Raw genomic sequence first — 15,250 nt, forward strand, 5'->3', positions numbered from 1 at the left:
TGCACCGCCATCTCCCAACTGATTCCCATACTCTCCCCACAATCCCACACGTCTCCACTATCAGGCCTGGCGTACACAAATGTAACAATCTTGTTATTGCCAATTTAACAGTTTATTGGAACTGTTCAACAGTTGATTGTAGAACTTGTTTTTAATAATTTCACCTCTGACACAGTAGTTTCATATTTGCACCAGTTCACTGTTGACAGAATTATCAATGACATGTTATGTTGCCTGTGACGCTATCTTCTGCCTATTTCATCTATCCACTTTTCTATACTTTTAAGTTTGCCTAATCCAATTGTCTCTAAGGTCTGTGATTTAAATCCAATGTCCATCTTCTCTTTTTCTGCTTCTAGGTGATGCCATGTCTGACCTTTTCAGGAATCCCATGAGTGATGATGGTGAACTGTACACCTCACTCCTGTCCAATCAGAGCTACCCCTCAGGCCAGGATGGCTCTTACCTGTCTGATGACCTGAAGCGTTCCTCTGACCACTCCTCCCAGGACACCTTCGACTCCTACGGTATCTTTGATTCCCCCCACACCAAGATGACCACTGACCTGGTTGATGTGATGCCCAAGTCCCTGCTGGGTAGCTCTGAGTTGAAGACGGAGGCCTACAACTACATGGATATCAGCCATGGTGATGACGTCCACAACCTGAGCTGTCCACAACCAGCACCCCTGCATAGTCTGGTGGACACCGGGCTGTCTGGCCTGGACTCCCTGGGAGACTACATGGATAAGAGCCCTGCAGGACACGAGGAGGAAGAGGAGGAGAACCTGGGACCGGCGCTGGACTCCCACTCCTTCCCTTACGTTGAGGAGCCTTCTGAGGATGAGGAGCTGTCTGACTACCGCTCCTACCGCAACCTGGGCACCCCTCAGACCGCTAGCCCTGTGAAGATCATCCTGACCGAGTCCCATCCACCCGCTGCCCCCAAACCCATCCTCCCACAGGCAAACGTGTCTGACAACATCCTTAGCCTGGGCTTGCAGGGCGTCCCCACGGTTACGCTCTCTGAGCCAGAGGACGACAGCCCTGACTCATCCCCCAATGCATCCCCAACAGGTACGTATTGCCCACGCACTCCCACTGTGTCCTTGTAAGTTAGAGTTCACCATAACCATGGTCTGTGGTCTTGGACTATGGTTTAATGACAATTTATGTACACTATTTCAAGTTGGTAAAAAAACAAATTTAGATGTAAGTATTTTTTTGTATCTTATTCAGATCCCCATTAGCTCTTTCTGAAGCAGCAGCTACTCTTCCTGGTGTCCACATAAAACATGACATAATACAGAACATCAATAGACAAGAACAGCTCAAGGACTGAACTACATACGTTTAAAATAAGAACCCCAAAAAGTTAGATTGACAGCTGCACACATTGCTGACAGCTACCAACACATCAGTACATATACATATGCCAAACATGCTGACAACACCGTTTGCGTTGCATAGTAAATGTACACGTACATGTTATTCAATCATCTCATCTAAACTGCTCGCGCAGGTCAATGAGTGTCTTCGTTGCCAGGGGCTGGTTTTATTTTGTATGCTTGACGCACTGCAAGTCCAGCCTCTCCCATCTCCTCGTTGTTTTTTTAGGAGCATATACAGTTGAAGTCGGAAGTTTACATACACTTAGGTTGGAGTCATTAAAACTCGTTTTTCAAACACTTCACAAATGTCTTGTTAACAAACTATAGTTTTGGCAAGTCGGTTAGGACATCTACTTTGTGCATGACACAAGTAATTTTTCCAACAATTGTTTACAGACAGATTATTTCACTTATAATTCACTGTATCACAATTCCAGTGGGTCAGAGGTTTACATACACTAAGTTGACTGTGCCTTTAAATAGCCTGGAAAATTTCAGAAAATGATGTCATGCCTCTAGAAGCTTCTGATAGGCTAATTGACATCATTTGAGTCAATTGGAGGTGTACCTGTGGATATATTTCAAGGCCTACCTTCAAACTCAGTGCCTCTTTGCTTGACATCATGGGAAAATCAAAAGAAATCAGCCAAGACCTCAGAAAAAAAAGTCTGGTTCATCCCTGGGAGCAATTTGCAAACTCCTGAAGGTACCACGTTCATCTGTACAAACTATAGTACGCAAGCATAAACACGATGGGACCACGCAGCCGTCATACCGCTCACAAAGGAGACGCGTTCTGTCTCCTAAAGATTAACATACTTTGTTGCGAAAAGTGCAAATCAATCCCAGAACAACAGCAAAGGACCTGGTGAAAATGCTGGAGAAAACAGCTACAAAAGTATCTATATCCACAGTTAAACAAGTCCTATATCAACATAACCTGAAAGGCCGCTCAGCAAGGAAGAAGCCACTGCTCCAAACCCGTCATGAAAAAGCCAGACTACGGTTTGCAACTGCACATGGAGACAAAGATCATACATTGGAGAAATGTCCTCTGGTCTGATGAAACAAAAATAGAACTGTTTGGCCATAATGACTATCGTTATGTTTGAAGGAAAAGGGGGAGGCTTGTATGCCAAAGAACACCATCCCAACCGTGAAGCACAGGGGTGGCAGCATCATGTTGTGGGGGTGCTTTGCTGCAGGAGGGACTGGTGCACTTCACAAAATAGATGGCGTTATGAGGGAGGAAAATTATGTGGATATATTAAAGCAACATCTCAAGACATCAGTCAGGAAGTTAAAGCTTGGTTGCAAATGGGTCTTCCAAATGGACAATGACCCCAAGCATACTTCCAAAGTTGTGGCAAAATGGCTTAAGGACAAGAAAGTCAAGGTATTGGAGTGGCCATCACAAAACCCTGACCCCAATCCTATAGAACATTTGTGGGTAGAACTGAAAAAGTGTGTGTGAGCAAGGAGGCCTACAAACCTGACTCAGTTACACCAGCTCTGTCAGGAAGAATGGGCCAAAATTCATCCAACTTATTGTGGGAAGCTTGTGGAAGGCTACCCTAAACGTTTAACCCAAGTTAAACAATTTAAAGACAATGCTTCCAAATACTAATTGAGTGTATGTACATTTCTGACCCACTGGGAATGTGATGAAAGAAATAAAAGCTCAAATAAATCATTCCCTCTACTATTATTCTGACATTTCACATTACTAAAATATAGTGGTGATCCTAACTGACCTAAGACAGGGAATATTTACTAGGAGAAAATGTCAGGAATTGTGAAAAACTGAGTTTAAATGTATTTGGCTAAGGTGTATGTAAACTTCTGACTTCAACTGTACCCATGTGTGTTACGAACCAATGTTTATTTTCCTGGACAAATTAGCTAGCAACAGTAAGCTAGCTAAATGTCCATGAATGTTTCATGTGTGTTTCAACCTGTCCACAAATGAATATAGTTGGTTCACAGTTGGTTTTGATATTTTAACCTGCGCATCATGAGCGTGTTTGGTGGGGGACAGACAAAAGCAACACTTAGACGATGGCACACGGAGACGCATAGGCAGTGCCGGTTTGGCAACATGTTAGAGTTATTTAGGTGAGATAGAGGAGCGACGTTATGTTTTTATTTATGTTTTTAAGCAACTTTTGCTGTTTGCTTGAGTCATTTGAGATCATGGCTTTATTAATACTCTGCATTGCCTTGAATTCATTCTGGATTTGGGGACTGTGAAGAGACCCCTGGTGGCATGTCTGGTGGGGTAAGTATGTCTGTCAGAGTTATATGTAAGTTGATTATACAGACAATTTAGAAATTTGAACACTAATATTTCTCACAAAAACAAGAATTGATGCAGTCAGTATCTCCTCTACTTTGAGCCAAGACTCTTGAGATTAAACCTCTGTGTATATTGAAGGGAAAAATGTGCTACTGTGTTCTGGGCCAGTTGCAGCTTTTCTAGGTCCTTCTTTGCAGCCCTTGACCATATCACCTTGCAATAGTCAAGATTAGATCAAACTAAAGCCTGCAGGACTTGTTTGGTCAACGGTGGTGTTAAAAATGCTGAGAATCTCTTTATCACAGACAGCACTCTCATCTTTACAACAATTTAATCAATATGCCTTGACAATTTACAGTCTAAGGTGACACCAAGAAGTTTAGTCTCCTCAACTTGCTCAAGAGCCACATCATTCATTACCAGATTCAGCTGAGGTCTTGAACTTAGGGAATGGTTTGTACCAAATACAATGCTTTTAGTTTTTGACTATCCACACATTCCAAAACGGAATGCAAGCTGTGTTTAGGGTTGCAGTGATTTCACTAGCTGTGGTTGCTAACATGTATAAGGTTGAATCATCAGCGTATATAAACACACAGGCTTTGTTTAATCATAAAAGGACATGAAAACATGTTAATGATGCATTCAATGTCTCATATTAGTACTATAATTCGTCTCTCTTTCGTTTTTTTCTCTATCTCTGCAGAAAAAGAATCCCCTTCCCAAGACCTGTTCACGTCTGTCCCCAGCAGCAAGCCGACCCCGGGATCCACCAAGGCCAGTGAGCAGGACGTCAGCAGTGCAGAGTCTGGGGACTCTGAGATAGAGCTGGTCTCTGAGGAGCCCCCCCTGCGGAGCCCCCCCAGCACCAAGTCCAGTAACAACCCTTTTGAGCAGTCTCCCAGCAGCAAGGGAGGTTTCAGCCAGGCTGGCAACCCCTTCGACAACCCCCCCAGTGCCAAGGGACCCACATCCTACAGCATCCTGAGGGAGGAGAGGGAGGCTGAGCTGGACAGTGAGCTCTTCATTGAGTCTGCCAATGAGGAGAGCCCCAAGAGAGAGGGGTCCGGCCCCAAACAGGGGGTCAACACCCCTTCACCTCTGATCCTCACCGCCGCGTCCCCCGCCCGCTCTGCCCCAGAACTGGTCCCAGCAGAGCCTGTGACGAGCTCCACCATTAAATCATCCAATGAAAAGAGCAAGAGCCCCATGAAGATGGAGGAGGATCGCCCAACTAAGCCCAAGCCCCCCATGGCCACCGTGCCCCCGGAGGTGAGGTCCGAAAAGCCCCTCCTGGACGACAAGCACGTCACTGAGGGGAAAGGAGACCTTGCTACACCTGCTGCGCCTGTCTTTATGGAGGGCTTTGACAAACAGAAAAGTAAGCCCTGTAATTCATTAACTCGTCTGTTGATTCATAATTTGTATGTTTTTTCTGGAATCGTGCTGCCCATGATGAACCCTGCATTTCAACATACAATCTGTAGTGATAAACCTACCTACTGTAGTCACACTATTATCCCTCCTTGAAGCCATGTTGTCTTCATAACTTATCTTTCCTTGTTGCAGTTGTGTTGCATCTGCATTATATCATCACAACACTACAGAAATTGCTCAACCAGCTTATGGAACAGGTAGTATGGTATCTGTTGGTGCATTTGTTTGTCAGTGGAGGATCCAGTGGCTGTTCGGTTGCCGTGTTTTAACACTAGTAACTGCACGTTTTTTAACCAGGCTGTTGGTATGACTATGGAATCCCTCTCATACAGCAAGCAGGTTGTTCACGTACTGTTTTTACTGCCCTGAGTGTGTGACGCACCAGAAGAGATAACATGGAGGGTCATGGTGTGTTGTTATAGTGCCTTTGTTGACAAGGTCAGGAAATGACAGTGTTGCTGTGAGAAGGCTGATTCCGTGGTGGGTGTGAGCATCGTGGATTATGAGCTTCTGCATGATTTCAAGATCTGCTTCCCTCTGGTGGTTGGCTGCAGTCACAAAACATGTCTGAGAACAGCATTTTTACGATGATAATCAACAAAGGATGAGCCTCTCTCTATTCTACTTCATTGAAGGTATCATAACTAATCACTCTCATATAGGATTTTTAGACACAGCCTTGACTCTCTCTTCCAAATCCCGAACAGGCCATCTGTCTCCTAACACCCAGTACCATCATCATGTCAGGAAGTAACTCAGACAGACATATCATCACAGATCACGCCAGAGATCACGCCAGCCAATTTGCACCACATCGAGCCAGAGTTCTTTGTGTGTGTTAAGCCGGACATTTTGTGTTGGCACTTATTATTTGTCTTTCTTCTGTTTGCTTCTTTTTCATCCTTCTTGTAAACGGTGGGTTTATGTAACCCTGTGGTGTCAAATCTGGAACACAAGCATCGACTTAAGCTTAGGAGGATTCACTTCATGTATGGCTAGATGCAGTGATAGAAATATCACATTTCAGTTATTCTATGGTTCTTTAGCTGTCGCGGCACAACATCCACCTGTGGTTGTAACTGCCGCTCTTTTCTTCCGCTGGGGAGAGTAAAGAGGAGTGGAAACATTAAGGATGTGCTTGAGGAAAAGCCCGAAGCTCCCCTCCTCTCCTGGTGTTTACAAACAGACACACACAGAAGGTTCTCGAATTCCTAAAAGCAGGTCAACCCATTTGATGCAGTTTATATTCCTCCACCACTAGGTGGTGCAGGGCACCATAGACTATAACAGAGGTCCGTATGTATGCTGGAGAGAAGACAAGCAGAACAGACATCATGTACCACAGCCTGTGCAGCTCCACAGCAGTTGCCATGGCAACACCTTCCTAAGGGGGAGCACACAGCACAGGCTCATATATTTTTTAAGGTTGCAGTGAGCAGAAGGTGTAACAGGGACGTCGACAGGGCTGTCTGGACACAGACTGACTGTACCAATGTCACTGAAATAGAGGGGGTCAATGTTTATAACATTATAAATCATGAGGATATGTTTATTCTCTATCCAAGCCCACAGACACTGTTTAGACATGATACTGTCCGTTGCACACAGCTCGTTACATGCCTCCATGCATCACTGTGAGTCCATAGCTGTTTGTCAGGCCATTTGCCCTGATAATGCATCCTGATGGAAAAACCTAAAGCACAAGCTGAACCACAGCCTGAATGCAGTAAACCTAAAAGAACATTGAGGGCTGTACTGTAGGCTACAGTGTGATGGTTATGAATTATTGAAAATACCAGCACTTAGGCTGTTCAATATTTAGGGAGACATATTGAAAATAACTCCAGTATTTGCGTGATATTGACTGCAAACGTAAACATTCTTTGTACCAATCATACAAAGGGCAGAGGAGTTGATTATTTGCCAGATTATTCATTGGCAACGCTAGGTCCATACCTCAGCAGTAGCCTATAGAATCCTCAGTTCCTAACACAAAACTCTGTTTATAATGATGAATGTACATACATGCTGTGAGCCGTCTGTGGTGAGTCTGGGTTCTGTGTGTGTTTCATAGGTGTGTTACATGTGGAACGGTAGGTTGACCAGGGTGTGTCATTGTTATCACTCTCCCAGTCTGTGGGCTCTGTGGGAGAGCTGTTTTCATGGCGGAGAGTCTTTAGTCTCAATGCTGTAAAAGATGACGTCAGATGTTTTTACATTGTAATTTCAACCTGGCACTTTATCTGTAAATGATCTTATATACAATATGGATCATGATAAAACTAGCCTGGGGGTGGGATAGGATATATGCCTATTTCCGACTGAGCTTCATCAAAGGGCATGTTGGTTAACTCTTTCACTGCCAATTCCCCATGCCCAACGCCCTAGTCTGCTTTGAGAATCAGGATCAGCACAGGAACTTTTATTGTGAAATAGTGCTTGCCTCCCCTTTCAAGAAAAAGACTACCCCCCCCCCTCCCCAGGCACTAAATCATTGCATGGATGATTTGCTGCAGTAGCAACTGTGGTGTTGTATTTACAATTCGATCACTCCCTCTCCTCCTTCTGTTCTCGCCAACACTGTTCCACAGCATCAGTCTGTGTGCTCTGCGAGCCAACCAGTACCTTGAAAACCTTGCCTCCCTCCCTCTCGTCTCCGCATCTCTCCCTCATCTCATCGCATCCTTCCAACCATTCATGCCATTGTGGGATGACTGAGTGAGTCAGTGGCACAAGAAGAGGAAGAGCTAGAAGAAAACAGAGAACTGAAAGAAAGGGAAATCAGGGAGATAACTGATCATCAGCATGCAGTCCACTGCAGACGGTACCAAGAAGGAGTGCTCCTGGAGCAGCTGGAAAGGCCAGGGTACTGATGCGTTTGCTGTGTTTATTGTGTGTATCTTTGTCTGTGTGTTAGGAGTGTGTATCTAGGCTGTGAGTGGTGAAATTATGTATGTATGAGGAGCATGTGTATTTCTGCTTCTAGTGCAGCTGTAGTTTGTGTGTGTGTATGAAAGGGGGATGTTGCATGTATGGTTGTGGGGGGTATCCATGGTGTGTGTTAGTCGAGGCCTGGGTGATCAGGCTGAGCTGTTTACCTTCACCAGGGGGGTGACAGCAGACACGCCCTGATCACGCTCTCTCTCTCTGCCGTGTGAGACAAAGGGCAAAGGTAGGTGTGAGACGTAATGATGAATGTACACACACATGCTGTGAGCCATCTGTGTTGTGTGTCTGTTCTGTGTGTGTTTTTATATGTGTGTTAATGTGAAGGGTGTGTCATTGTTATCACTCTCCCGGTCTGAGGGCTCTGCGGGGAAGCTGTTTTCAGAGTCTTTGAGTATTTTGTGTGCGAGGCTGTCGGAGCATCCGGACAGCACTGACAGACTGTCTCCATGGCAACCAAGGCGCACCCATCCTGATTACATCAGTCTCATCCATCGGCTGCCAGGGCACTTTGCAGCTACTGGGAGAGAAAGGCACAGCCTCCGTCTGTCTCTTTCTCCATCATGGTGTGCATTAGTCTCACCTCTGGGTTAGGAAGAGAGATGGGAGGAGAGAATGGTTTCCCTTCCTCCTCCCTGCCTTTCCAACTGGCTGTAATTTTCTATCGCAGCCATGTTTATTATACTGTATTGTGTGTAAGATGGAGATGGAGTTGGTTGGTCTGCCTTTTCCTTACCTGACAGTGGGTGATTTTAAGTGTGTATTTAGAATGGAAAATAGAATAGAATCTACCAAATGAAAATGTAAGACTATAGCCTACATTATCTTCAATAAAATACACAGAAGGAGCCACACATAGACCTGGGGATACAATAAGTAGGTATTTTTATTCCATTACTGAGAGTTGTGAGCAGAATAGCTTGTGTTCACTGAGCTTTCACTATGGCCTGAAATAAGGTTTTAGGCTGTGTTTATGAACAGGCCTATGTCATCATCTGTCTGACTGGGTTTGTTTAAAACATTCACTTTCTTTCCCTCTTACCAATAAAAGTTGATACAGTCAACACAACCAAAGGGTGAAATTGACCATTTGGGTGTTATTTAGTTTGAATAAGCTGTTAAAGCAAAGTACTGTACATACAGGCATGTCTACATGTTTACACATGCTAGCTAGGGGCATGGATTAAGGCACTGTCGATAACTTTAGTTGTCTAATCGGGTCAGGCTCAAACTGGTTCACTCTTGTTCTACCCAAAAATGTAGCCTAGAACATCATTGACAAACCCGTAGAGTGAGAAATATTGCATCAGTTTGTTGATTTTGACTACCAGAACCAGAAATCATACAGGCCTGTATCAGTGATCAGTGTGTGGCTGCGTGCCACGGTACTTCCTGTACATTCTGGTTCCACTTCAGGTGTTCATGCTGGCTGGGAGGGACAGTAATAATCCCCAGGGTCTCTACAGACCAAAGAGTTTGGCAGCAAGACTCACCCATGACTGTACACTCAGTCAGTACCTAAGTGAGATATAACCTAGGCCTACTACCATTACTAATGATTTACTGTGCAGAGTACCATCCACATATTATCCTTCACGTCCTTGTACTGTATCAAAATGCACCACTGAACACATTATGTTTGGTGTTAATGCATGAAATTTGGTGTCAACATAGTGTCTAGACAGGCCACATTGACGTTTTAAGATTGATAGATAATGACATAATACGTGTCAAGATTTTAAAATGATGTTAGCATTCTTGTATTTTTGAAATACATTTCAGAATGAAATTGTTTAAAAGCGTATAATATTGTTGTTGGACCTGTTCTAAGCCCAAATATGCCAAATATATGATTTGTGAACTACAGCTGTTTCTGTACCATACTATATATTTTAGTCTTTGGACACATGGGGTTACTGTTTTTTTTTTACACATTTCACAAACCAAGTTATGTAAATACTTGTTGAGATATATATACACACCTACTCATTCAAGGGTTTTTCTTTATTTTTACTAATAGTGAAGACATCACAACTATGAAATAACACATATGGAATCATGTAGTAACCAAAAAAGTGTTAAACAAATCAAAATATATTTGAGATTATTCAAAGTAGCCACCCTTTTTTTCCCTTGATGACAGCTTTGCACCCTCTTGGCATTCTCTCAACCACCTTCATTAGGATTGCTTTTCCAACACTCTTGAAGGAGTTCCCACATATGCTGAGCAGTTGTTGACTGATTTTCCTTCACTCTGTGGTCCACCTCATCCCAAACCATCTCAATTTGGTTGTGGTCGGGTGATTGTGGAGTCCAGGTCATCTGATGCAGCACTCCATCACTCTCCTTGGTCAAATAGCCCTTACACAGCTTTGAGGTGTGTTTTGGGTCATTGTTCTGTTGAAAAACAAATTATAGTCCCACTAAACGCAAAGCAGATGGAATGGCGCATCGCTGCAGAATGCTGTGGTAGTCATTCTGGTTAAGTGTGCCGGGGCGGCAGGGTAACATGTCAGTTCATGCTGCAAGAGCTCTGATAGGATGGAGGACGTCCTCTGAAGTTGTCATAATTACTGTGTAAGTCTATGGAAGAGCCTCCCAGGTATGCCTAGTGGTTAGAGAGTTGGACTATTAACCAAAAGGTTGCAAGTTCAAATCCCCGAGCTGACAAGGTACAAATATGTCGTTCTGCCCCTGAACAGGCAGTTAACCCACTGTTCCTAGGCCATCATTGAAAATAAGAATTTGTTCTTAACTGACTTGCCTAGTTAAATAAAGGTAAAATAAAAATACAAAAATTAATCACTGACAGTATCACCAGAAAAGTACCCCCACACCATCACACCTCCTCCATGCTTCACATTGGGAACCACACATGCAGAGATCATCCATTCACCTACTCTACATCTCACAAAGACACGGAGGTTGGAACCAAAAATCTCAAATTTGGACTCATCAGACCGAAGCACAGATGTCTATTGCTCGTGTTTCTTGGCCCAAGTAAGTCTCTTAGTGGTTTCTTTGCAGCAATTTGACCATGAAGACCTGATTCACGCAGTTTCCTCTGAACAGTTGATGTTGAGATGTGTCTGTTACTTGATCTGAGGTGCAGTTAACTCTAATGAACCTATCCTCTGCAGCAGATGTAACTTTGGGTCTTCCTTTCCTGTGGCGGTCCTCCTGAGAGCCAGTTTCATCATAGCGCTTGATAGTTTTTGCAACTGCAATTGAAGAAACTTTCAAAGTTCTTGACATTTTCGGATTGACTGACCGGATGTCTTAAAGTAATGATGGACTGTTGTTTCTCTTTGCTTATTTGAGCTGTTCTTGCCATAATATGGACTTGGTCTTTTACCAAATAGGACTATTTTCTGCATACCACCCCTACCTTGTCACAACACAACTGATTGGCTCAAACGCATTAAGAAGGAAAGAAATTCCATAAATTAACTTTTAACAAAAGTTGGGGCTCCTGAGTGGCGCAGCGGTCTAAGGCACTGCATCTCAGTACAAGAGCCATCACTACAGACCCTGGTACGATCCTGGGCTGTATGTTATTTCATAGTTGTGATGTCTTCATTATTATTCTACATTGTAGAAAATAGTACAAATAAAGAAAAACCCACAAATGAGTAGGTGTGTCCAAACCTTTGACTGATACGGTATATGAAAACAATATTGAAAGAAATCCACACTCTCTCTCACACATACACCCCAAAGTCCATGCAGTATTTGCAAATCCATTGCAAGTCAATAGAGACTGGAGGGTTAAGCATTTTACGTTTTCTCTCCTCAGAACATAAACATGTTCAGATCTTAATAATGTTTGGTATATAGATTGTCTGGACCAATATATAAAAATCCACACACTCCGCTCCTCTCTCTCACACACACCCCTAGAGTATATCGGCATGTTTATGGAGTCATTTTTATCAGTTTGTTTCTCTGTCAGATCTTAAACATCTGGACCGCTGAGTGTACAAAACATTAGGAACACCTTCCTAATATTAAGTTGCACCCTTTTTTGCCCTCAGAACAGCCTCACTTCATCAGGGCATGGACTCTACAAGGTGTAGAAAACATTCCACAGGGATGCTGGCCCATGTTGACTCCAATGCTTCCCATAGTTGTGTCAAATTGGCTGGATGTGCTTTGGGTGGTGGACCATTCTTGATACTGTTAAGTGTGGAAAAATCCAGCAGCGTTGCAGTTCTTGACACATCCGGTGCGCCTGTCACCTACTACCATACCCCGTTCAAAGGCACTTAAATATTTTGTCTTGCCCATTCACCCTCTGAATTGCACACATACACAATCCATGTTTCAAGGCTTAAAAATCCTTCTTTAACCTGTCTCCTCCCATTCATCTACCCTGATTTGAAGTGGATTTAACAGGTGACATCAATAAGGGATCATAGCTTTCACCTGGATTCACCTGGTCAGTCTGTCATGGAAAGAGCACGTATTCATAATGTTTTGTACACTCAGTGTATATAAAAACAATATCTAAAGCAATCCACACGCACTCACACGCGGGTGTGCATTGATGTCTGTGGTATGTGTGTACACGGGTGTGCTTGTGAGAGAGGGAGAGAAAGAGGGAGAGAAAGAGGGAGAGAAAGAGGGAGAGAAAGAGGGAGAGAAAGAGGGAGAGAAAGAGGGAGAGAAAGAGGGAGAGAAAGAGGGAGAGAAAGAGGGAGAGAAAGAGGGAGAGAAAGAGGGAGAGAAAGAGGGAGAGAATGCTGTAGCAGGCCTCACTTACCATTGACTTGCATTCAATTTGGTTATGCTGTATAATATACTCTAGGAGTGAGTGTGTGTGTGTGGATGTATTTATATATTGGTCCTGACTATCTATATACCAAACATTAAGATCTGAACATGTTTAAAGATCTGAGAAATAGGGAACATACTGTAAAATGACTCCCTCTTCAGTCTCCATTGACTTGCGTTGGATTTACTTACACTGCATGTACTCTAGTGGTGTGTGTGGATTATATATGTATATTATTCTGATCTGATCACTTTAACATGTATTCACTGGACTTGGTTCATGAAATGCGTAAAAACCCCATGTGTCCAAAGACAATGTAGTACAATATCAAAAACTCACATTGTAGACAAACACTTTGGCCGATTTATTATTATGTTTTTCAGATTTGTCCATTAGTAAGATCAGAGATTGTATTTACTAAAGGAAATGCTCCGCTATGGACATGAATGGGTTAATAAAAGGGCAATTATTTGAAGCGGTCTCGTTCACTAGTAGCTTAGGTTTTGTTTAAAAATAAATGTTGATAAGCAGATCATTTCTCAGATGGAGGTATTTTTTCAGTGAATAAAAAACCCACATTGTCGCTTGTTCCAGACTTTTTGCATGATTCCTAAATTGAGTCGTGATCTGACATTTTTAAACCTAATTCAGCCATCAGACTCCATTTACCCTTTTTATAGTGGGATTTAAACCTTGTTATATTCTATCAGCTACGTTTAGAAACCCATTCACACCATGACCATGACGTAGTCTGTTGTTTTGACTAATGCCTGCCTCCATGTTTAAACGGGCCTTTGTCCTTTTGTGTTGAACTATAAAGGGAGTGGCTGGGTGTGTGTTGGTGAAGACAAAGTTCGTGTCCCTCATTCCCCAGATTCAGACAAATCAAGTGAATCTGATTCTGTTTTCCAGGAAGTGCTTTCACTCTCGCCCGCCCGCCCTCTCTCCATCTCTTTCTTTCCTTGCTTCCCCCCTCCTCTCTCTCTCTGAGTGGAGGGGGAGAAAATGGAGCACCGTAGCTATGGTAACTGCATCAGGCAGGCGCTCACCAGATCCTCACAGAGCTGAAGCATTTTAATAGAGCAGTATATTTCATGTAGCATCTTTCATCCTCAGTATACAGTCCTATAACACCTTCACAGACCTTGCAGATCTGCTGCGATGCCCACTCACAAGATGCTATACTGCCAATGAAGTCACATCCTGCGGGCTATTGATAAGATAATAAGTAATTGATCAGAAAGAACTCCCTCTTCTTGCCTGGTGGAAGGAGATACCCATTCACCATTTTAAATAGGATACAGTCTCCTTATTTTGGTCCTTGCTTGGCAGTCTTTGTCATTTGTCAGTGGGGCTGTGCTTTAAAACCAGGGTATGAAAGAGCTCACAGAGAGAGAGAGAGAGTGTGTGTGTGTGCTGGATCGCAGCTCGGCTCTCTGGCAACCGCTCCCCTTAACGCCCACCCTCCAGTCCTCCTGCCTAGACCAAGGATGATTAGCCTGCGTGCTTGTGGCCCCTCCCCTACCCGGCTGAGAGGAGGGGGGGGGTAGTCCCCCTTCAGTGCTCTCCTTTTGTCTGTGGATAAAGCAGCTGCCTCTTTCCCTGTTCAGCCATGGGAGCCGCAGGTCAGTACACACACTTCTACCGCACTAGCTAAAGCTTTTCTCTCTTTGTGCAATCTGTAGATCAGATCACAAGGCACATGAGGCACATTTGCTGCTGTTTGTCAAGTCTCTCCGGCGTTGCTGTCCTTGCCTGTCTGTCTTACAGCTGCTTTGCTTGGTGCGTGTGTGAATGTGTGTGTTTTTTGTTGTTGAGCATCTCCATTACAAGCAATACTGTAGATAAATGGAAAATCATAGAGAGTGGGTTAGTGACTAGTGATATTGGTACTTGGTTTAAAGGGAGTGGCACTCAGTCAGATATATAGAGGTAATCTAGCCTGATTGATTAGAGTTATTGATTACAAGGACAGAGGTCAGTCAGTATTGGTTATTGAGGGCAGCTCAACTGACTTGCTGACTTGGGCAGATGATTATGGGGAAATGGCAGAACGTGCCTAGCATTGCACCTGTCACCCACAGAGAGGAGGTAAAACGAGTGTCTTTCAGCACCCTGTTTTAGAACGCCTTTTTTTCACCCATAGATGCCTATGGTAGAAAATAAAGATGGCTGTCATTTCTGTGCTGTTCACAGCTCCACGGCTAAAATTAGTGCATGCGGGCAAGTAGGCAGGAGGGCTTAGGGAGGAAGACACCCAGGGGACCCAGCAGTGTTTTACTCCTCTCTAGAACAGAAGTACAAACTCTCTGGAACTGACTTTTTCTCCTCGTAAAACAGAGGGCTTGCAGGAGTCACATCAACAGCTGGCTGCTGGATTTACACTGAGCCATAGTCACTGGATGTG

The 15,250-nt window shown here is 43.8% G+C and overlaps 1 protein-coding gene across 3 annotated transcripts in view; it reads left to right on the forward strand.

Annotated features, from left to right (window-relative positions):
* Positions 1 to 15,250, forward strand: part of LOC112261715 (reticulon-1-A) — a 54,748-nt gene that overhangs the window by 34,980 nt on the left and 4,518 nt on the right. Inside the window, exons 2-3 of one of the 3 annotated variants that reach the window (XM_024437292.2) lie at positions 360 to 1,076; positions 4,393 to 5,067. In XM_024437292.2, the coding sequence (XP_024293060.1) occupies positions 360 to 1,076; positions 4,393 to 5,067 (1,392 nt within the window). Of the gene's footprint in view, positions 1 to 359; positions 1,077 to 4,392; positions 5,068 to 7,685; positions 7,990 to 14,368; positions 14,469 to 15,250 lie in introns of those variants that run through there. The other 2 variants (XM_024437294.2, XM_024437295.2) reach the window with 2 other exon arrangements.

The sequence above is a fragment of the Oncorhynchus tshawytscha genome, linkage group LG11 (genome assembly GCF_018296145.1).
Source record: "Oncorhynchus tshawytscha isolate Ot180627B linkage group LG11, Otsh_v2.0, whole genome shotgun sequence".
Taxonomy (NCBI): Eukaryota; Metazoa; Chordata; class Actinopteri; order Salmoniformes; family Salmonidae; genus Oncorhynchus; species Oncorhynchus tshawytscha.